Source organism: Plodia interpunctella, chromosome 7 (genome assembly GCF_027563975.2).
Source record: "Plodia interpunctella isolate USDA-ARS_2022_Savannah chromosome 7, ilPloInte3.2, whole genome shotgun sequence".
Taxonomy (NCBI): domain Eukaryota; kingdom Metazoa; phylum Arthropoda; class Insecta; order Lepidoptera; family Pyralidae; genus Plodia; species Plodia interpunctella.
Window position 1 is genome coordinate 7,231,059 of NC_071300.1, and position 25,180 is coordinate 7,256,238.

Sequence of the window (25,180 nt, forward strand, 5' to 3'; positions counted from 1 at the left end):
AACATGATTCCTCTCCTCGGGAAAACAGTGGAGTTGGTTTCATCGTGCGAGCGTTTCTTAGTTTTATTGAACGATCCTTTTATAAATTGCTTTTTGTATCGATATTATTACAATTATTACAATGTGTACGCTAATGCGAAATCAAGTGAATGTTATGTGATAATGTGATGTGGTTAAACTATTGAAATGGAGATAAATGCTAATCAGAAGGGTAAGTACTCGGGAAATAGCAGGCTTGTATGTTTGTGTATGAAATAACTGTACTTGGGCGACACAGATTCTGGTAACGTGTGGTAAAGCTTAGTATAACATAGAATTCTAATTTTGCTGAAAATTTCGAAGAAATACTATGAAAAGTACAAAATATGCGTCAAATATTTAATTATGTATCGGACGCTACAGAAGTTAATACAAAATATCACTATGAGAGTTAATCTTATCAAACCGAGTAGATTAATCACGAATTTACATAGTTGAAATTTTATAAACTCTTGCAAGTTCGAAACAGTTTGCTCTTAGGTATGAGTCATTTCATAGCATTGTGATGTCATATGCATGTTGAATGCTAATAAACAATACACATATTTCAAGTTACAAAACAAACCCATCTCATGTACATAGGTAAGTAAGTAAATGTAATTTATAACATGTTCAATAAATAATGTAATAAATTTGAGTACAAGTTAAAACCCTAATTTATAAATCCTTTTGGTTTCATATTTAATACAAACAAACCTTTCTTTTTACAATATTGTATCCTAGGTACTTATGTGTTTGGTTGACATAAATAAATATACCCACAGGACATTTTGATATACCCGTTTTGATTTTCTAGATACCTATTTACCCCATAATTAATAAAAGATAAAATCTCTTAATTGTTAAAATATGCAACCTCATTAAGAATGTAAAACTAATTAGGATATTAGGGAGTCCCAACAAAAATCAAAGTGCCTTTACCCAGTACTCCACACAAAATAATTACTTACTTTACTTTGACCTCTGTGCAGATGAATTTATTAAATTGGTTACTTTTCAACTAGAAACTCAAATCAGATATTTTTTATATTTAATTAACATAAATAACAATACATTAGGCAAAAATATTTTTTTAATATATTACTAACTAAATAAAAGGTATTACTAAATAACAAACTACATTAAAAAATGTAAATAATTATATAATACAAATAATACATGCAATTATTGTATTTTGTTAAATAAATTCCTTATTAAATAATAATATCCAATTATTTGATTTTTACCTAACCAATTTTTGTTCCACTTGCACAAGCTAAAATATTTTTTTCTGTGTTTTCGAAGTAAGGAAAATTATAATAAAAAATCTTCTTCTTCATAGTCTTATTCCTCATGGCTGAGGGTCATGGTCATTACATGGAATGTTGTGTGAGTGTTTACACACACAACAACTTTCTTGGCATTATTAATGGAGTGGTTTGCCATTGCCTTCTCCATTTCACACATAAGTTAATAATAATCAACCAGTGTGCAGGTTTTCTTACGATGTTTTCCTTCACCGGAAGCAATTGGTGGTCTATGAAAACTACTATACATGAGTCAGATTGGTATACAAACTCATGTGGCATGAGTAGGATTTAAAAAAAATTAAAATAACATGTAATTGATTTTTTATGACTTTTTCTGATTATTATCGAACTGCTAGGTCTCTACTTTTTAAATTATCTAAAAGTTGGTATGTTCTCAAAATAGAAGCATGTTCCCAATTTAAAGTGAATCCATATTTTGCCAGTGTCTTGCATAGTGAACTACTCGTATGATGCATCAGAGCCTGATGAGCTGACGATCAGACCTGGTGATGTGCTCCGAGACGTGGAAAGACTCCCTGGGGGCTGGTGGCGTGGTGAGCTCAGAGGCAGGCGGGGCATGTTCCCGGATAACTTTGTGTCTGTGCTGTCAGACCATGCTAATAACAGGTAAGTTGTAAAAGTCAGACTTAATACTAAAACCATTCTCTAGCAATCTTTAGGAAAAACTGAAATTATAATAGTATTGATTATAAATGTGACAGTGTATTTGTCTATCTAGGCTTTCACAGCAATACTACTGGCCCAATTTAATTAATTTTTTTCAGTTTCAATTGGGGGTGAAAATTTCGCCGCATTTTGATTGTGTGAATGCAAAATTAGGTTTATTTGTGTCTTTCAGTGCTTCCTGCCCTAGAATAGGACCAATCCCGTTCCTGTGGATGTCGTACGAGGCGACAAATTTATATAAAGCCTTCAGGGCTGATAGGCAACAATAGCAAGCCCAAAGAATCTTGTTTTACGTCAAGTAGGCGACAACCCCAAAACCATTAATGTAATTTATTTCTTACTAGCTTTTGCCCGCGGCTTCGCTCGCGTGGGTTTCCCACAGGAACAATTATTTTTCCGGGATGAAAGGTACCCTATGTCCTTTTCCATATTTTAAACTATTTGTATGCAAAATTTCAAGAAGATTGGTTGAGTAGACAGAGTGTGAAGAGGTAACAAACAAACTTACTTTCGCATTTATAATATTAGTTATGATTGAAACTATATATACCTAGCCTAGATACATTACTACCTAGGTGGACCTATATATACTTAACTATTGGAATAGGCGACCATCCCCAAAACCCTTTTTTTGAGCGTTCCCTGGGCTTTGAGGAGTCACAGTTGTGAATGAAGTCGGGAGCACGTACAGATGATACCTATAGAGCAGTTAGATTTATCTAGTTGGGTTTTAAAATCTTGTTATGCTGTTTAATCGTTGTGTGCAAAGATAATATTGAGTCATAGGGATTTGTTGTGACTTGGCTGGCTTATCTAGTTAGGTCTAGGTACCTACTATAATTATGATAAAAGTTGTTAAGCTGTATTAGGCGGTTGAAATATGTATCTAGGTATATAGTTATTGAGTTCACGCCGCCGCCGGCCCCTTTTTTGCCTACGATCTACGGTTCCGATAAATCCTGGACCCCCAGACTTTATTAAGAAAGAAGTCATCTAATCTCAGACCAACCAACGTTTTACTGTTATACCGCTGCTTTAGCAATATTATACATTTTGCCGCGAGCGACGGCTCCTTCCAAACTGGTTTTTATACTACCTATGTATACAATTACCATGTGAGTCTGCCTCTAGTTCATTGACATACTTCGAGGAGTGTGTTTAGGTACCTGTCGCGCCTGCCTTACATATCCGTGTTATTATTATGTCATATTCCACGATTTTATATCTATGATTCATAGAGTTACATGTTTAGTAGGTGTTTCAAAACATCTTTGACCGTATTGTATTGGTTTGGCTATTTGGTATCGTCGAATTAAACAAAGCGCTCTCCATTTATGTACGTACCTAGATAAACCTATCATACTACTCTCCATAACATACTCACTTTCTTACTTATAATTGTCAGATGCCCTTAGGCACCGTGAATAAAATCTGACACCAGTTTTTAGCAATTCGAGTGTGTACTCGAAATGAGAAGAAAGACTAATAAATACGAAAAGCGGTTTTATGTTTTTTTTTTCATTCTGATGCTAACATAACCTTTGAAACGATTAGTCTTTGATTACATACATATACAAAATAAATTAATTTTACAAATTTCTTTTGTATTAGCCGAAAACATAAACAACAGTACTTATCAATAATTAATTACATAAAAACGGCCCTAATGTCCCATTTTGATGACTGACAACAATAATTTGGGCTTGGATTGTCCGAAATGCGTCGACGAAATGCCCATGATTTGTGGAACTTCATAGCTTAACGGGGCCTCGCAGCATCAAACACGTCAGTTACCATGTATGGTAACGTGTATTATAGATTTGAAGACGAGCAAACTCATGTGTTTACGTCGCTAGATAGAAACCTACAATAGTAGTGTTACTCACGGCTAAACTCAACAATATGATGTCATTCCAGCTTGAAGAATTGCCCACATTGTCAATAAATAGTGGAACTTGGAATCGATCCGTATTGTTTACTAATCTGATTAACTATTAATAGATTTTACTCTAACTTTGTATGTCAATTGAAATCTCCGTGACCAAAATGATAAGATGTAGTCCTTGGTTACAAAGGTCGTCTGCATGGGTACCGTCTCTTTATCTATTTCTGCCGCCAAAGAGCGATTTGAAGGGTGTGGTGGGAAAAAAAATGTAAACTCATGTTTTTGCAAATAAATAATCTTTGTGTTTGTCTTTGTGAGGGGCACTGTGACTGTGGCAAAAGATCCTTGCCCATAAAGTAAGCAACGCACGTACACCCTTGTAAAATGGATTTGCTCATTTAAGTATTTCTCCGATTAATATGATGATTGCTGTATCTTATCAGTGCGGATAAGGGCGTGATAACGCGTTCCATTCGCTAGTCGACGTTTACACCTTCATACGTGTGATATATTTTTATTCCACATCTTGTTTGACGAATTCCAATAATGTGCTATGTGCTAGTAAATAAGGCGTGGTCAGACACTTTAGTGAACATGGGAGTAATGTGTTTGTATACTTAGAAGATGAATTCGTAAGTTATATTGTGAAGTTACAACATACATATACCTAATACAATAAATAATATCACAGGTAAGCCGGTTGTAATAAATTAGGACCAGTTAATACAACTCATCCTTTGTTTTGCGGATTGTTTATATTTACCGCAATCTAAAACCAGTAATGTATGACGAAAACGTCAAAATTTGACGGACCTCTACGTCCGCGATAGTGTGGAGCCGGACGAATACACATACTGATGTTAAATAATAGCTGCGCCCCAGGTCTTCGTTCTGAAATATTTGAGTATTTGATGAAGTGTCTAGTAGAATATAATGGATACATCGATTTCGCTAATATGAATCGTGTCTCAATAGCTTTTCAATTGTAGTTCTTATATACACACAAATAATAACGACTATTGTCACTTCTGTTAGCAGAATCGGCAATTTGTTGACAACCAAATCACGGCTGGACTGTTGAATGACTCACAAACTATAATCTATGTATCGATTTAGAACAAAACCAGTTTTGAATTAACAAAACAAATTACTCCAACATTTCAAGAGTCATTATTATGAGCTGTACTTTTCTGTTAACTACCTAGATATTTGGTGTTACATATGTATATTAGTGATAAGTTTTTTCGTGATTTAATATTTACCAATATTGTTATCAATATTGAGTTGTGATTGTGAGGTAGCTTTAGGTACTCTGTTCGTTTTATTAGTGCAGTGCGAACCCTTAATTCTAGAAAATTTACAATACTAAGTATTTTGATAAGCATGACTTGATGTCGTATGATGTCCAACCCAATATGAGCTTCCAATGAGGGAACTTTGCAATACTTCGGATATTTTTTATTCGACATTTCTTAACAGTGGGTCTTTAGAAATGCTATTCCTTTGTAGCTTTAAAAAATGTTAAGAATTGCCCGTGGAGGTCTAATTTCTAAATAAATATTTTGACTATGACATTAAATGGATTTGGTTTTGTCTCCAGGTCTGGAGAGGTCCAGGGTCGGTGCCGAGCGCTGTTCAGCTACCAGCCGGCGAATCCCGACGAGCTTCCTCTGTGTGTCGGCGACGTGCTCGAAGTACTTGCTGAGGTGAGTACTTGCTTGCTTTGGTTATTCGTGTAAACGTAAATGTAACCTAAATAATTGTTAACTTTGTGGGTTGCTAATTGATTTTTGTCAAGTTTGAATTTCGATCGATAAATAAACATAAATTTGGAACTACAAATAAATTAATCACTTGTCTTTTCTTTCAAATTAAGTTGAAAATAGGCACCCGAAAAAAAGACGTCACGATTATATTTGTGATTGGCGGAAACGTAGTCATACAAAGTCAAGTTGCTTGCTGCAGCAGTGGGAATGGTAGCTACACAAAAGCTAATAAAAGAAAATAAATAAAAATGAGTCTGGGAATACTAAACACATACATAAACAGGGAATAGTTCCCGGTATTTCAGTGTTCGGTGTATTATTCATATGACGCATGTATGACTCAATAGCTTTTCTACATTCTGTCACGATAAATATTCACTAATACTTTTCCGCTTATTTATTCGAGGAAAATACATGAACAGATTTTTCTTCTAAGGGATAAATCTGATGTGGCTTTATCGTGTACTAGGTACTAGTTAAGGCCTGCTGTCACGGGAATTTCTGGATTCTGGTACATGTAGCCTCAAGTAATGTATGTATCATAAACTTAAAAATTTTTTCAAAATGGAACTATAGTACCAGCGACTACTATTACTGGTGACTGATCAAGAGTTCCACCCTAAGCGGCCTTAAATCAGGGTTTCCCAAAAATTTTGTTCCGTGATCATTTATTTGTTTAGTTACATTTGGTTTTAGTATTTTGTCTTTCTAGTTGAAATATTTAGAGTAGGATATGTTTGATAAAAAGTATTGCATATTGTATTCTACCTGTGTAATAAATATCGTTGACATGTTCCCAATAGATTTTGCATTATTGAGTAGCAACTAACAAACATCCTCCCTTCACTCATTCACATCCATTCTTTCGCATTTGTAATGCCGGCCACATACACTATCGCAACTCGGACAGATGCCGACGCAAATGTTTATACATTGCGTAGGTTGTATGAGAGCTTTTATTTACCGTAATGAAATACCATCAATCTATATTAAATCCCCAATTTCAGGAAACTGCGCCGCGCATACCTTCCGTCAAATATGTGGCTAATATACACAGAAAAAATTTTGCACTTGTGGACCTAGTTGTAGAGAATTCCAACAAACTACTCTTATTGCATTAGTAAAATATTACGTTACAACTCGTTGTATGTTGAATATCAGGCCTCTGACCTGGTGTTTCTGAGTAGTGTTTAGTTGTGATGATGAAAGACGAGTATATCCATAAACATCGTCTTTGTATTTATTTTTAACTGTTTGAATGGAGAATTTGTTTGCAACATCATATCAATTAAGTGCCGAAAGATGAGTAATATGTATTTTCTAATATAATAAGATCATTCACTGAATTCCGGTCTTATAAAAAAAAACATTTTTATCGCACTGAGTTTTAGTGACTATAGATAACGAAGCCGTGCCACTACTAGGTATCGCATAAAAATGTTTGGTTGCTTGGTTTATGTTTACACCGCTAAAGGTATTTGCTTATCACTAGGTCAATTGGATCATATGTGAATTTGAGTTGAAAAGCACACTAAGTATCGGCTATCGGCGAAATATATAGTGATTCAAATTAGTTTTGGAGTTAAAATGCAAGGAAAATGTCTTAATTTCTGTCATTGAACTGGGTATAGACCATTACCATTGAATTAGTAGATACTAGTCGTATACTAATACTTTACTATTCTTTTAAGGACACATTAGAATTAACTAATTTTAAGTTTCGCGTTTCATTAATCAACATTAGGTATATATACATCATCAAGCTATCGCTAAGAAACAAATTAAGGTCTGGAGTATCTGATCAAAAGCCCTAAGGGCTCGGCTAAACTATGAGAGAGCAATGGAAATGTCGCTAACAAAAATGTACGTATGTTTATAGAACTGTAAGTAACTGTAAAGTCTAATAACTAAAGTTCATATATAAATCATCCCTAAGTATTAATTTAACTAGATTGAAAAAAAAGTGTCATTATCACTTTAAATGACAATTTCTAAATACTTTAACTACATCGAATGAAAATGTATAACTATAATGTGACATGTAACTAGATGCTGCAGACGATTTTTACATGAAGAAATATTTTATCATAGGTTGAAGAGGGCTGGTGGCAAGGTCGTCGGCAGGGTCGAATTGGCGTGTTCCCCTCGAACTTCGTCGAGATGCTGGACTCACCGCAGCCCCAGCCGCCGTTTGAGCCTGCGCCGGCGCTGCCACCAAAACCTTGTAAGTTACTTTTTTATTTGAACTTCCACATCAGAAAAATATCTATAAAAATCCGTTCTCACTGTGATCCTCGCTTGATACTACATTTGGATATATATATTTTTTGAAATGCCGACATATATGGCTTACTTTTTTAACATCCCTTATGTTGTAATGGGATGATGGCATACATGTATTTACGCCCAATATCTTTCCAATTTCTTCCCAAAAAATCCGGTGCAAACCCATCCATAAATTGGGTGTAAATCCAAAAGCATTATTTTTAGCTTATTATCTATGAACCATGCCCAGCATCGCTTAATAATACTAACATTTATTAATTTTATGTTTTCTGCTTACTGGTCTTACTTTGTTCACACTCGGAGAACAAAAGCACAAGTTTTATTAGTCATGTTCTTAATGAAGATACCATATTATTTGCCTCAACAGTTAAGGAGCTATGTCGAGTGCTGTTCCCATACAGTGCAGTGAACGAAGACGAGCTGACACTAGCCGAGGGCGACATAGTGACGATAATATCGAAAGATGCCCCAGACAGGGGATGGTGGCGGGGGGAGATCAACGGGAGAGTGGGCCTGTTTCCTGATAACTTTGTACAGTTGCTGCCGCCTAAAGGTAAGTGTTCACATTTTACTTTTATTTTATTTTGCCCAAAATTGGGACATGTTGCAGTCATTTAAAAATAAATTCGCTCATTAATTTGGCGATGACAGCCAATATTCACTATAGGGTAGGTAGTTGCTTCTGAGTGAAAATAAATATACTTTTATCAACATCTCGGATTGGTTTAGTACAGAACTTTTGAAGAGTGATTTGTGAATTTAATATTTATTTACAGTTATGCTTTTAAAAGCTGAAAAGTGTAATTAGTGAGATAAAACTTGACTTAAAAAATATTTTCTTTTACTTACTTAACCTGTTTGATGGAAGGTAGATATTAGCCTAAATTATGGATTATTTAAGTATAATTATATTAAACCATATAACCTTGGAAATGAAACTAAATGATTTATATATTTTTCTGTCGTCGTGCAGCGTATGGCTATCACTTCCATAATGTCAAAACACTAGGGAGCAAGGGGAGTATCCCAGCAATAAAGGTCGGCGAAATTCTCAGTGATCGCTCGTCGCATTTATTTTACGAGCACTTTGTGTGATTCATTCTTTGTAATGGTACAATATAAGTGACAAATGTCTGGTTTGTCAAATCTTACATGATCACACCACAAAGTTTACAGAGTATGATAGATATATCTTATTCTTATTGAGTCCAGTCATTGCTAACACTAATGACAGGATTTCTTCAAGAGGCCTAAAGGCATCTGAAATGTTTTACGACTTTGTACAGTTGCAAGAAGGCAATACACATTGTCAAAACTGAATAGTCAACCCATAGATGTGGCCAGCACGTAATAACAAGCGAACAGGTTTCCTCACGATATTTTTCTTCACCGGAAGCAAGGTAAATCTAAATAATAAATGAATGTATGACATTATATTTTTTCTCCCTTACTTTCGATTTCTCGCTGTACATATCTTTCCGTACTTGTATATTTCGCTCATTATATAACATCCTTGTTAATTAACAATCAGTAAAGAGCGAGTTGTAGACGAAATGATACCCGTTTGAGAAGAAAGCACAGTAAATCAGTGTTCTCGGCGGAAACGGATGCTGTTCCTGTAATTAGGCGACGTAGTAAACACTGTCCGACTGGTTGGAAACGAAAGTGGAAGTGACTCGCGAGTAACGATGTAAGAAAAGGGACCGTTGAATAAAATTTAATTACGATTAATGTGGATATGCGTGTAACAAGTACAATTCTTGCCAATTTAAGTCTTATTTATACTAGCTGCGCCCCGGGGCATCGCTCTCGTATAAATTTTCCCGGGATACAAAATACTCTATGTGTTATTCCAGGTTATATTCTACCCGTGTACCAAATTTTATAACAATCGGTCCAGTAGATTTTGCGTGAAAGTGTAATAAACAAACTTTCGCATTTATAATATTAGTAGGATTAGGATTTTTATTATTATCAATATTTTGAGTTACATTCTGAGTAAGTTCTCAAAGAATAAATCGAATGACGGTGTCATATGTTTTTCACAAAAACATTAGTCGTCTGCAGAAACACGTCAGTACCGCAAAAAAATGGAAAATACTTACAAATAATTTCTTTGTTTTCCGCCGTCCATTCGAAAAAGTAGAACCTATTGTATATAGACTGACCAGAGAATTGCATTCATATCATATCTCAGACGTTCGTGTTAAACTAACCGTGACGTCACATCATGGTTTGATAGTAATATCCAATGGTGCTACTGTTTTGGATCAAAAAAAACGTTACTCGTATTTTTCGCTTACAAAAAATAAAAAATATATTTTCGATTTATAACGTATTCTATATACAACTAGCGGTCCGTCTCGGCTTCGCTCGGGTAGAAACATAATAAATTACACACCTAAACCTTCCTTAGGAACCATACTATCTATTGATGAAAACCGAATGAAAATCCGTGCAGTAGTTTTTGAGTTTATCGCGAACAGACAGAGGCGGCAGAGGACTTTGTTTTATAATATGTAAGGGTAAGGATAATGATATATTATTGAAGAGTTACATTACTTAGGTAATTTATATGAGTTAGGATTACTTGAGTTAGGATACTAGTTAGGATTTAGTTTGAAGCGTGGTTTCTGTACTCACATTTTTTTGTAACAATTAGTTGTCCAGTCAAAACAATAACATGTACATAATTTTTATGACGGCTGACCGGAGTCTCAAGTATTTCATGTACACAGTAACAATGTGCCCGTTGTATTTCAAATACAGGAAAGAAAATATTAACACAAATTCGTATCGTGTGCGAAAAGATAATATTTGTTTCATTCAGCATTTCAGCCATAAGAAGTCCACTGCTTGAACTTATTTTGGGGCTAGCTCGATCTGTGTGATTTGTCCTAATATGTTTTTTATATTACTTGACATAAACTTCTACCAAAGATTACCTTAAAAATATTAATTTATTAAAATTATACCTACATATTATATTGGATGTAGTATTGTATGCAAAAGTGGCCGAAAAAAAACATCAAAAGCAAAAAAGAAAAATAAAACAACCTAGCATGTGTAACTTGCCAGCATCATTGCACTAACAATTCAATTCATTCTAATCTCAAACAAGATCTCCACAACGAAGTAAACGTTGCAAACAAAATTAACCAAATCATCCTTGATGAATGTGATGGCACGAGCGCCGGTAGTTGACACTGCGACACAAACCAATCATTTTTCTGCTTATTATGGTAATTGTTCTGCTGACCATACAACTGATGCGTGGAGTACAATTATGATAGTAAACACCGCCTACACTGGTTCAGCATTCGAAGCCTCGGAGCCGCACTATTGACATTTCTCATGAAGGTTGCCACCAGTCGTGATTTTGCGTAACCAACTCGGCATGCTATCTTAGTTACCTTTAATACTTAGTTGCCGTTAGTTAGGCCATGTGATCGTGTATCTCAGTGAAGCTTTTTTCCTCCATTTTCTGCGTTTGAACAAAATGGGTGTCGAGTGTGAGTGTCTATTGTTTGTGTTTTGTGAAATAATTAATTACACTATGATTGTCTATTGGTAGTGTAGTTGAGTATATGGATCATTTTATTGCTCTTATCTTGTAATGGAAAAGCGGGGTTTGTTTAATAAATAAATAACAAATGAGTAAAATATGTTTAATATAAATATTCATTACTTTGTTTTATAGTTTCTTAAATAATTTAAACTTGTTAATTTAATATTTCGATCTCAATGATCCCTTTAACTAAAGATCTTGTTTTTAAGATCAGTAGATATATTATATGATAAATAGATAATATCTAAAACCTATGTAAATGATCGAAAATAAACTAATTCGCGGGCGCAAACTTAAGCATCAACTACAGTACCTTTCATGCATTAACATATTCAAATGACATCAGCTCTCTTGCTTGACATTGAAAATATGTATATATGTTCGCATAAACATCGATTCAGATATAGGTCTGTCATCATCGTCATAGTTTATGTTTGAGTAAAGATGACCCTTAGTCAAATGGCCAGATGTTTTGCATGTTGTATACATCATTATTTGACACTAAAATCGTGGCTGATTACTATATACATCTATGTATGCAAATAGGTACTCTATGTATATTTTGATATTCATCTCTTTTATTAAATTTTAGATTTGCTCTTTGAAAAAAGTTGGTAGGCAGAAATAGGTCTATACATTTTTGTTCTGTTAAGATATTATCATAACCTAATCAGGAGATTCTTCTTTTTGTTATAGAGATGCTACATTTTTGTGTTTGGTATACGGTTTTTGTGTAATCACAAAAAAAAACACGAAATATTTGTTATATAAAATGTTCATTATACGATTTGTTACCACAAATCGTATAATGAAAGGAGGTAAATTGTTAGCTCTCTAAATCAATTCTAGTTACGAGTACATATAATATTGATAAAATATCTGTGAAAAATATTTGTGTTCGTGATTTTTATCCTGTGTACATAATTATTTTGACCGTGAGCCGACGACGGTAGAAAGTAGGAAGGCAGCCAAACTATAGACTTTTGAATAATTCCAATACATTGTCGTGGATTATGAATAATATTAGAATAAAAAATGCGTTCATTATAATAACGATTCTGGTTGACTCAAGTTTAATTATTGTCTGACTATTTTGATATTATTTATAGATCTATTTTCCATTTCAAAATAAAAATTAAAATATTGCCAATTTGACTTATGACCTTTTGAATTAATTATAACGCGGTGATTTCTTTTAAATATGTTAAATCTTTCAAGCGATCAGAAATGCAATATGTTATTTGTATTGCAAACGTTATTAAACTTATCTTACATATGTTTTATTGGAAACGAACAATAAATGCAAGCCGAACGAAAGTCAATTCATTATAATCGCACTACCGTGTAATTCTTAAAATTACAAGTTATTTCTATCTATATTATCCAACTCGTTCAGAAGTAGTTCGTTAAAATTGTCACATAATCTGATAAGTATATTTTTTTTTTTTTCAGTGAAAACAGACACAGAAGAAAAGAAACCGGATCGGCCTCCGTCGAAAACCCCAAATGTGTACCCCATTCTAAATAAGTACTCTGAGAATACTGCTTCTATTAAGGAACTCACTACGTCTAGGATAAGGTATGCTCGATGTAAAATAATCTAGACTACCAAGTCTACCAAGTCTGTAACCATACAACTGACAGTCCACCTATAGCATTGCAAAAAACTATAAAAATTACTAAAACTATATATATTTACTAATTTTTAAAAAAGCATATGAGTGTTAAACGTGCTAATGTATCGCAGCCTTTGTTATCAGGGAAGTAATTAGGATACCCACTCAAAAGCGTTTAGTAATTATTGGAAAAAAATACTCGTATACATACAGGTTACATATACCCTGAAAACAATAACACTCCTATCTAAGCAGTCGTGTAAAAACTACATCAACAATTCTAGCATTTTAAAACCTGTGTAGGTAATTCACAATTTTTTTTAAATGAATTTATTTTCTTTCATTCACACAAAAAAACAATGTATTTGTTTTCTTTCATTACAGCATGCACAAAGAAAATACGGTCAGCAAAGAGAGCAGCACACAAAGTACAGTCACGCACACAAACAAGAGTGAGTCTGAGAAAACGGTTCACAGTGAAACCACCCCAGATGGGACGCTAGATGGACAGGTAATTTTTACATAGTATTATCATCCTACAATAATCTTATAATAATCCTACAGAGCAAGAAAATAGACATGCGGTCACCCTGATGGCGCGAGGTCGCTGCAACATATGTACGCCAAAATCGGGGGTGTCAACGCAACGTTGATCTCTTACACAGTCCAACCATACAATTCTTGGTCTGCTTCATCTGTAACCATTAACCTTCATTGACCAGTTTTTAAGGTTATTCTCCCTTACATACCCTTGCACTCTCCGAGTAATCAACGTACAAAATATCAATTTCTATACCCATTCGTTTTTGGTCCAATATGTTTGCTAAACGTGTTTGATAGTTTATAAATTAACAATATGAGTTGGTCATTAATATGAGTTGCCGCGAAATTATCTATCATCTAATCTACGAAGCTAATTTTATCAGTTTCATTACACACATACGTGGTATTGCGTCGTATAGAATTATTATCAACACCTGAATCATAAATGAAAACACAAAAATATCACTCCAGTGGGGGACCCCACTGCTGGGGCACCGGCCTTCCTTATGTATAGTTTTCCCAATTATTTATGTACACATAAGTAATTGGAATTATAAATATATTTGAGTATATCTATATAGTTCTATACGAATCTATAAAAGAGATTTGTAACGAATAAACTCAGAACTACTTTACCGATTTTCATGAATTTTGGCACAGACATAAACTAGATTTTTAGAACTTACATTTTTATGGACACGTTTTGTCGCGAAAATGTGATTAATTTATGTCCTGTTTATCAAAATCAGTTTTCGTAAGCCTCCAAACGATCTTGATCCTTTTTAACCATATTCCAGCCCACTTCCATATAGTGCAATACTTTTACGTTGTAACTTTTTATGACTTTATTTTGATTTTCTGTATTTTTTTATAAATAGATATTAATGTTGATTTCAGATAAAGAAACCACCAGTGCCATTGAAGAAGAGTCCAACGTTATCGTCAGGTGTAGGCGGCCTGTTCAGCGGGCTCAAGAGCAAAATGCTTGCAACCACAGAGAGGTTAGTATTTTTTCATACAAACACAAAGATAGCAAGCATAGCCAAACTACAAATATCTTTCGATAAAAAATCTCACATAAACATGTGATGCGGCAAGGCGTCTGTCACTGATAATTTCATCGCTCGTGCTGAAAAAACCCTACAATGTAGATGGTGCTAGTCAGACATATTTTTTACAATTCTTTGACCTTGGCAATTACCCTATTGCAGAGAGAAGGCGACGGCGCCGGGCGGCGGCGGCGGCGGCGGCGGCGGCGGTAGCGGCAGCAGCAGCGGCAGCGGCGGCGAGCTGGACCGCGCGGACGGGCCGGCGGGCAGCAAGGCGGGCGCCAGCTTCGACCACGTGGAGCGCGGCTCCTTGCTGCACGACCCTCGCGCTCGGAGGTAGCCAACTTCACATTCACTCTAAGTTGCTCGCAATTGCTAGCCCCAAAGTACGACACTTGTGTTATGGAATATACTAACTCAACGATACTATATTTTATAATAAATACATATGTATAGATATAAGACCCGGGCCAATCAGAAAAAGATCATTTCCATCATGACCCGACCGGGGATCGAACCCGGAACCTCTCGGTTCACAGGCTAACACTGCGCCACCGAGGTCATCATAAAAAGCACCCTATTTTTTATTACAGGTTATATAACGTATACACATGTATCCTCACAAACTTTCGCATATATAATATAGGGGCCGTCCATTAATCATGTGATGTTTTATTTTGGAATATTTGACTCCCCCTCCTTCCTCTTGGTGATAGGTGGTGAAAGGTAGATTTAAGACTGAAGGAAAAGGGAATATTTTAAATACATCTTATTAGCCACCCGCCCCGACGTCGCAAGTGTCCATTATGCATGTTATTGTATACATGTAAACCTTCCTATTGAATCATTCTATCTATCAAAATAACACGCATCACATTTGCACCGTTGCATAGTTTTAAAGATCTAAGGGACAGACAGCGGGAAATTACTTTGTTTTATACTATGTATCAGTGGTGGTTAATATAAACGTATAGCTGATAAAAACAACGCGCTGTTTCCTCGCAACGTATAGCGCCTGCTTAAAATCTATTCGTATGAAGCTACATTAAAACGAAGCCGCGGTCGTTGACCTACCGCGGCGCGCGACTGCGCGATGTTTGCTCGCGCGCGATTTTCGTTGAAACTTTGTCGTTGTTTAATCGGGTAAATTTTGTTTAACTTGCGGCATTAAAATCATCAGTTGGCCTCTAGCTCTGCCCGTTTTACGTATGTAGGTGGCGAAAGACGCTAGATTTCGAGCGATTCTAGATTTTTGTTTGTGTAAAATAATGTTAATAGTTTAATAATGTAATCAATGAACGATTTATGTTATGAATATGTTTGTGTAAATATAAGTTAGTTACGAACTCTCGTTGTTTATACAAAATGAACAATTGTTAATCTCTGACTGAGGACGATTCCTATAATTTTAATAACCATTTCTATATATTTTTGATCAAATATAACATGAATACGAAATTAAAATTATAGACAGTCCGAAGCCTGCAAAATATGAAGGGAAGTTCATTATAGTAGCAACATAATAAAATTAACTAAAAAGAAGCCATCAAATTCAATTATTCTCTATGAAAACTTTATATTAACCCACCACGTTAAAATTGTCTGTATACGTTAGGAGTTAGGAAACGTTGTTGTTAAAAATATTATCAGAATATAAAATAAATATAACGTCGGTAACTTTACAACGCGTGCGGGCGGACTGCGGTCGGAATCGCGATCCCGTTCATTATAATGTAGCGTTAAAAAAGCCGCTATAAAAATTTTGCGTATTCCATAAAACGCGCTGTGAAAATGTAGCCGTTAAGAACACCACTGCTATGTAAGAAATGACGTACTGATAATAATACTGTTGACATATTTTATAACAAAAATGTTGAATGTATACAATAAAGAGATAATATTTTCAGAGTGAAGGCGCCGCGTCGCAGGCCTCCCAGCCAATCTCTACGGGACGACACGCCGCAACAAATAGGATTAAGTAATGGACATGAAGGTGAGAGTGAATATCATCATCATCATTTGTTTAATGCTGGATGGCTATGGATGAATAAAGAGGGAACGATAATCCACTACGCGGGATAATTGTGCTGTGTTCTCCGTACTTTTAGGTACACTTTGCAAAATTTCAAAAATATTTGTTTTGAGTATATAAAGCGTGAAGAGTGAACAAATTCTTTGAGATCGATTATAGATAAGCTATCGCATTTCTAATTTTTTGTAAAATTTATATAAATAAATAGACGGTGGCAGTTGTAAAAGTCGTTTCAGATGCCTTTAGGAGACTTGAACGAAATGACTGATACCAGTTTTAGTAATAACACACTCGGGACAGTACTTAGAAAAACAATATAACGTTTTTGTTCCAGTGGCCCCCGAAAAGCCTGCCCCCTCGAAGGCGGAGGAGATCAAGCCGCGCGCGCGCGAGTGGGAGAAGCACAAGGCGCCGTGGATGGAGGAGCTGAAGCTGAACCAGGCCCGGAAGACCGGTGCCGGCGCCGGCAGCACTGACAGGTCACTATAATCATTCTTATATATTACGTGCTTTTACCCGCGACTTCGCCCGCATGATTTTCCCTTCAGTGAAATATTTAGACACTTTAACTAATCTGGTTTCCCCATAAAAACTTTGAACCCCCTTTTTATCTCCTTAGAGGATAAATTTTGAGAGGATGAAAAATCCTTTCTTAGTGTAGAAGCTTCTAAACTCAGCAGTGGGCTGTGCGTTGATATCAGTCACGTCTTTCAGTGACTTATTTTATATATCTGTCTGTCTTGTGGGAAATCAAAAACTACCGGATGGATCTTTGTACAGCTTTCACAAGAAATGAATAATATGAAAAATGAAATGTTTATTTGGTTTCAGATTATTGGAATGTGGTTTAGAAGAGAAGAAATCGTCAAGTCATTCAATGGAGATGTCCAAGAGTACCTCGTCTATAAGCAGCAAAATGTCTATTATGGAAAGTTTCGAAGAGGTCAGTATATGTCTTATATCCTACTAATGTTATAAATAAGTTTGTGATGATGCATGTGTGTATGTTTGTTACTCTTTCACGCAAAATCTTCTGGACGGATTGTTATGAAATTTGGTCGACGTGTAGAATATAACTTAGAATAATTCATATGGTACTTTATATCCCGAAATAAAATAGTTTGTCAGTAATGATATTTGTGCAGTTACGAGCTTTTGTGACAGTAAAAATAAATATATATATATATATATTATAAGGCAGCATGAACCATCGCAGAATCAAGGGGCATCCCATCGATCAGAGGGCGAAGTATGGGTTTGCAATTCACATCTCACAATCCAGTCAGTCAAGCAATCACAGAGTGTCATTGTGATGCAACGACAACCACACCGCTATGTGATTGGTTACCTACGTCTCACTTCGATTAAATAGTGAGGACAATGGAGAATGAAATAGTGAAATATATGTATAATTCCAGAGCAAAGTCCGTCACTCGCTGGACTCGAAGAAGGACACCTGCGGGCCGCGGGATGAGCCTTCGCGCGCCTCCGCCGGCCCCCACCTGCCCGCCGCGGCCCCCGCACCCCCCGCGCCCTCGCCGACGGCCGCCGGTACTCCACACACTTATACACAGAGTAGATTATTACCTCTCGTCTGGTTTATCACAGATCCGTACTGTAGACGTTGTGGCACGGATCTGTGACGAGAATTCATCGCTACATTCTCAATCGATTTTAAAATTGAACATCTAAAACATCGAGTTCGAAATGGCTTGAATCGAATCAGAATTAATTCATTTTAATCTGGTCGTTATAATCAACTTTGGGCAACATAACCCCAATTTGTTGACATAACAAATGGAGATATTTGCCCAGCAGTGGGACAGTCATCACATCACATTGCAAATGGAAATGTTATATTTTATTATTTGCACTTGAATTTTATTATATTTCTGTAATTATTTTGTACAATTTTAAATATGGAACATTACACAAAAATTAAAAATAAAATTGTTCCTTCAGGGAGGACTCTAGCTGCGATGTTGGACGAAATAAAAAAGCCGCTAGCGCCCCAGCCGCCCTCCGCATCAGTTCGGACCACGGGCGAATACGCAGACAAATCGACTAAAGAAAATTCTACCAAGACTGTACATTCCACGGAGAAATACAGCGAAATGAACTCTATTTCCAAAACCACAAGCGTTATCGAATCGAGTCCTTTCAAAAGCGAAGTCGTGGAGAAGGGGGAAGAAAGAAAAACGCCGGAAAGGACAATTTTGAATGATAAAAAAACGCCCGAAAGGACCGTTTTGAATGATAAAAGTGCTTCGGCGACCCTGGAGAGGTCGAAGCCTAAAACTGAAAAGGCCGAGGGATCGGAGGCGTTGATCGCTCAACTTAATAATAGGGTGAGTACTCTAAACATTACTTTTTACTAACGATCCGACCCAGCTTCGCACGTTCTAATTCCTAATACAATTCATTAACAAAGTACCATCGTTAACAAATTGTCTAAATAACAGTCCAAATAACTGTCAGACACGGCGTGCGACTTTGTTTTGTAATATGTTGTAATAGGCATTTCTTGTTAATTGCGATTTCTTTTTTATGAGTGTCATTTTAATCAAATCGCCTGAAGTTATCAAAAGTCAGACACGAAAATAATAAACAAATATTTAATCCACAATAGTTACATAACCGACGATTACTGATAATTTAAGAATCAAACAAAATGTATTTTTATCATGAACATAGTTCCAATCAAAGTATGCCTAATCTATCGATTATATCGATATCGTGTTAATATGTGTCCTTATGATATGTCCATACCGAGCCAACGAAGGGCGAAGAAACGAGACAGAGCGCTTTATTATCTTATCCCTCATTCTGTGGTCTAAGAACGCCTATCTTGCAGCTTTGTATGAGAACGGCCGGGTAGTTGTAATGAAATTTTGCTCATTTGGTTATGTTAGCTTATTGTGTTTAGTTTCATTTGTCTTTGGTTTCATAGTATGCTAAATAGATTGTAATAAAAACACATTCGTTGGCATTCGTCGCTTCCATGTGTAAGTAGTATTGTTTGAAATAATCACATAATATTTTCTTTTTGCATATGCAGATAACAAACCTCGAGAAGCTTATAGAAGTACAAAACTCAATGTTCAACGCGGCCATAGACGAGCTAAACGCCAAGCTAAAGACCGAAACTGAGAAGCGGCTGGCACTACAGTCGGAAATCGAGAAGCTGGCGCACTGCGTCACGCAAGTGTAGCCTATAATGCTATAGAGTCAATACCGCGTGGCAACTTCTTTAGAGAATATTCCAGCTATGTACATTTTTAATTATGTTTATGACGCATTATATGAATGCATAGTATATTACCCCAAAAGAAAGATTTTATGAGATGTATTTTGTTATTATTGCTCCAACTTTGGAAGTCATATTTGGCGTGTGATAAACCCCTTATTGATTGTATCAAGGTGAACGTCATTGAGTGTGTTATTGCGTTGGAGTATAGCTGCATAATATAACAAATAGTTATAACAAAACTAAACAATTAAAAAACAGTGTCCTACAAGTTCGTTTCGGCTTTTTTGAACTTTCGGATTTATGTAAATAGATACGTTTCAACTTGCATTTGTATCATTATATCCTAATTTAATGTGTAATTTTTTTAAAATCCATCCCGCCATCACTATTGAGTTGCTTTATATGTGCTCAAGTGTGAGATACAGAGATTAAAACAGAAATGGTTTATGCCCGGGCGAAAACCTTTATTCTTGGTTTATGCCGGGTGTAAACCCATGTCTGGTGCTAAACATTGTTTGATGATAGCGCATTTATCTCTTCGTCTATTATAAAGGGAAGAAAGTTTATCTCTTATTTATCACATGTACAACGACCATGATTTGATTGAGCACGTGAGCTAATGTAATTATTATTTAATTTGTAATTTTAAAAATAAACTAAACGTTAAATTAAAATCTTTGTGTATCCGGAAATTAAAAAGAACCAGTCAAAGAAAAGACCGGTGGGTGGGTACTTAAACAGAGAAGGGAATATACATTATCGGAGGATAGGTTAGTATATTCGTGAAAAAGAAAGAGAGATCTTTCTGTTTCATATTTAAATTAAAGACATGCTAGTTTAGCTCATGGGTCTCAATTAAGTCAATATTTTGATAAGTTTTGTGATTATCATGTAATTTACACTGTACATACTTTTATAGCCATTTTAACTTTTTGATTAGGCTGTCGATGTCATAAAGTAATATAGAGTACCTACGTATAATTTTGGTTTTTCAGATCTACACTGAGCGGGATTGTTTTTAATACTTATGACTACCACTTGGTAGTGTGATATTTATTGTTAAAATATGGTGGTAAATGACCAATTCTTCACACAAATGACCAATTCTTCACACCTATGTTAAGATTATCTCAATATCAAGTTTCACAATTATAATTGTTTTGAAAGGAAAAATTGAATACAAATAGCATATTGATTTGAACTTAAAAAATAAATTGTAATGCAGAGGTAGTAATTGTTACTGCAGTATATTTCTGTCCTTTCGCAGGTACCAAGTGGTAGTCTTGTGAATTCTTCGTATCTCAAAGGTTATTTTGTAATTTGTATCATAATGCTTAATTGTATAAGATTTATAGATAAGACATAATAGTTGTGTATAATAATAAAATTTGTGCCATTTCGTTTCGCCGCACATTATTAATTGTACTATAATTCAGGGATGTATTTTATAAAAAAGGTAGACGTAATTCGAAGTTCCGTTAATTTATTGTGATTGACACATTCCATAATCGCATAAAGTATTAATAAATCGATTTTATATACAAAATTTATATGTTTAATATTATTGGATTATATTTAACCAAAGTTTGCTTTTGGTGAGTATGCTGTATTGATATCTACGTTGTATAGTATTACAATGTATATTTACTTAAATCAAGAGCCATATTTTACCTACAGTTAATATATTTTTGTATTTGTACAGAAATTGTTTGTTATTTAAATAACGCTGTACCTTTTTGTAATACATATCTATTATATTGATTTGTATTGAATCAGTCAAATTGAAAACCACCTTGTATAGTTAGATATCGTAGTTAAATTTCACTAATAAATAATTAATTTGTGACCATTATAATCTGGTTGTGTTTTGCCATCCAATATTTTGAAATAATCGAAATTTACAAAATATTTTACTGCAAACGCCCTAGGTGTGGGTTATTTTGGTATACTTTGTTCTGAGCGATACCGAAACAAATAATATAATAAAAAATTCGTTCATATTCGAATAATAAACAAAAAAGTCAGTCTTTTCTGTATGGCTCATAATGAAACGAAAAGTGAATTTTCCTACAATTCACGTGAAGTTAAATGTTGACCCAAAATTCACCTTGGAAGCCTACTTGCTATGCCAACTTCCAGACAAATTGTAAAAATTGGGCTTTGTGTAAATATATAGCTGTCCCTTTCACACACAGATGTGTAAAATATGCAGTGCGCTCATTGGTTGCTGTGTGACCACTGTGCAACGCGTGGTCATAGCGCTTATTCAGTCTATCTATTCGTCTATCATTTGCAGACGTAATAGACAACGAACTATTATAACATGAACTAGTAACACGCGACAATAAATACAGAATCCAGCCGCGTAGGCGTGTCGTAAATGGTCCGCCGCGAATCACGCCAGTTCACCATTGCTCCTCGAGATGAACAGTTTAACGAAATTTTCGAATGTGCAATATTAGTATGAGTAATTGCGTCTTTGAATTGAAAAAAAAAGCTATCGTGTATTAAGCCAAAGAATATATAAGAAAACTGAAATTACTTTTCTTTTGCAAGTAAATGAAAATTGTCAAAGTATCAGATAAAATAGCGATCAAGTATTTCCCGACGAGAGAATTTGAGAATCTCGTTATGCTGTTTACTCGTTTGTGCTTCTTGTGCATTTATAGTATCGAGTTCTTCCATTTATAATAATTTGTTGGTGATAGGTTAAATACTCGCTATGACTGAGCGTCACGCGGCAAACGACTTAAACCGATTCTTTAATGTAGATTCTGGAAGATGGTGTAGTATTAATGATATTAAGTAAGTAAATCTTAAACTAAATATATACTAGAATTCGTAGGTTTAGCTTACAATGTGATAGACGCTGCCTAACATAATAATTATGAATTCTAAACTTTTTCATTATTCGTTAAATCGAATTGCTTTAAATCATGCACAAAGTAAGGTCACACATTTTAATATTTATTACGGAATGCATATTAATTGAGTAATGCTTTTTTGATATTAAAAAGTAAATCATAGTAATTAACAATTTATGAAAATGTGGTATATTTAATGTGAAGAAATTAAAATAAAACAATGATGCATTGTTAAAATGAATTTTGATTTGTTCCTTTAAATAAATATTTTAATTTTAAAATAATATAAATGCTGCGAACAATTCTTAAAACACAGCAACAAACAGGTAATTAAATCATGTATAAGTAAAAATAATAATAATCAGTTTTCAACAGGAGATGGTCCCGTTAAATTTGTAACTTGGCACGATTTGCTATCGGACAAGGTAAATATAGGGCTTAATATATACTTATGTGATATAGATACCCCGGCAGCTGTTAAGCTAAACTGAATTGCATTTACTAACGAATTTCATTAAATATGTACCCTCTTATTCATAAAAAAGGTATATATATGTTATATAAACTAGAAGCATGCAATTTGCAGGTATGTAATTTGTCCCTTTTTGTCAATTTCAAATATATAAAGTGCGTTAGTGACAAAACATACTTTAGCTTAAAAGTAATTAAAATAAATTGATACGTACATAATTAATGAATTAAAAATTCATACAAATCTTATTTTTCATTTTAAAGGAGATCACTATTTCTAAAGTCTCACCAATTTGATCGTAGTAATTCAGTAATGCCATCTTTTTTAACGATTTCGGATATACTGTATTTCTTTCTTTCTCCTGAGTAAATATTTTTAAATGGTGCCAATAGTTTCGTATAAAAAATCTCCAACGCTGTTTGGTTTTTATAAATTTTATATATTTCCATGCTAGACTTGTATGTACCAGACTGACCACAGTTACGTTAATGTTTTAGAAAGCTGCTATGACACAGTACGAAGTAATTAAATTTCAATTCGACTGAATTAATAGCACACAATAGAATTATTGTGTGCTATTAATTCAGTCGAAATATATTCATTCTGTAGAGTGCTATTATATATACTTATAAATTGTTTGCTTCCCAAATCTAACAAGTTTAATATTGCAGTTATGAGTATATTTTGTACATAACTCGAAGCCTAAATGTATATAATATTGGAGGGAAGTACATATTAAATGAAATGGTTTATATGATAAACCATAGCTTATAATTATAAGACCTGACCGACATACACGTAACTTTTTTCTTTACATTCCTCCAAAATTAACAGTTCAGAATTCATCATTGTGAATTACGAATAAACAATAAATAAATTTATGGATATAACAAGTTTGTTTTAATTTTAAAATACAGTGAGAACATTTATATATTTTGTGACAATTTTGATACTTGACATATAGGCGAATGTGGTAAAGTACATTTGAAAAAAAAAAGAAGAAAAGAACTAGGTATTCCACTTATTTTGAGTTTTCCCCTTATTATGTAATATCGACGATCTGTTTCTGAGCATAGAATTTGTATTCTGTAATCAAAATATGTCAGATATTACCTACATGGGCAAATTTAAAATTTAAAATTCTTCCTAAGCTTAGTTAATTACCTACTACCTACATCACTTACCGCGTCTAACGCCGACTTCCAAAGCACAGGAGAAGAAGCGGCGCAACAAATTTCACTAGCAACCTTTTTTACTATCTACTATATAAAGTAGGTACCTACTGCAAGGACTTTCATGCTGCTTTCACCAACGGATATTAAGAAAAGGCTGCTGGTGAGTTTGTTGCGCCGCTTCTTCTCCTGTGCTTTGGAAGTCGGCGTTTAGACGCGGTAAGTGATGTAGTAGGTAATTAAACTAAACTTAGGAAGAATTTTATTTGAATTGAATCCCTATCCTTACAAATTATTTAGTATTTTGGGTAGGTACTACCTACGTTCTAAGTTTATTTTTCAAAAAATTACGCCCTTTTTGAAAGTCATCCTTACTTTTATCATTGCTATCATGAACACCTAATCTTTAGTTATATGACTTTTAGTAATTTAAGACATATCTTTTCTTAAACTGTACATTTTTAACTACCAAACTAACGTATGTTCATACAATTGGCTTAATAATAGACAAAATTAAAACGCTATGAGTGATACAGAAAATGATTCTGAGCTATCCCCTTTTAGGTACAAACCACGTACCTAACTACAAATCGTCTGATTATCTACAGCCCATTTCCAACATTGCGCAATATCATGCTGGTACTGCTTACATAATATTACGC

General features: G+C 34.6%; 1 protein-coding gene across 2 annotated transcripts; it reads left to right on the forward strand.

The window, feature by feature from the left end:
* Positions 1 to 24,351, forward strand: LOC128671336 (SH3 domain-containing kinase-binding protein 1-like). 2 transcript variants are annotated; one of them, XM_053747736.1, is made up of 15 exons: positions 1 to 211; positions 1,772 to 1,955; positions 5,501 to 5,606; positions 7,758 to 7,890; positions 8,320 to 8,505; positions 12,973 to 13,099; positions 13,521 to 13,647; positions 14,577 to 14,680; positions 14,891 to 15,064; positions 16,636 to 16,721; positions 17,095 to 17,239; positions 17,592 to 17,703; positions 18,179 to 18,311; positions 18,723 to 19,108; positions 19,819 to 24,351. In XM_053747736.1, exons 1-15 carry the CDS (start codon positions 187 to 189, stop codon positions 19,969 to 19,971), a joined length of 2,181 nt encoding a protein of 726 aa, XP_053603711.1. In that variant the 5' UTR covers positions 1 to 186; the 3' UTR covers positions 19,972 to 24,351. The 2 variants fall into 2 exon arrangements, with proteins under 2 accessions (XP_053603711.1, XP_053603712.1); XM_053747737.2 differs by lacking the exons at positions 1 to 211; positions 1,772 to 1,955 and adding an exon at positions 4,378 to 4,532.
* The last annotated feature ends 829 nt before the right edge of the window (positions 24,352 to 25,180 follow it).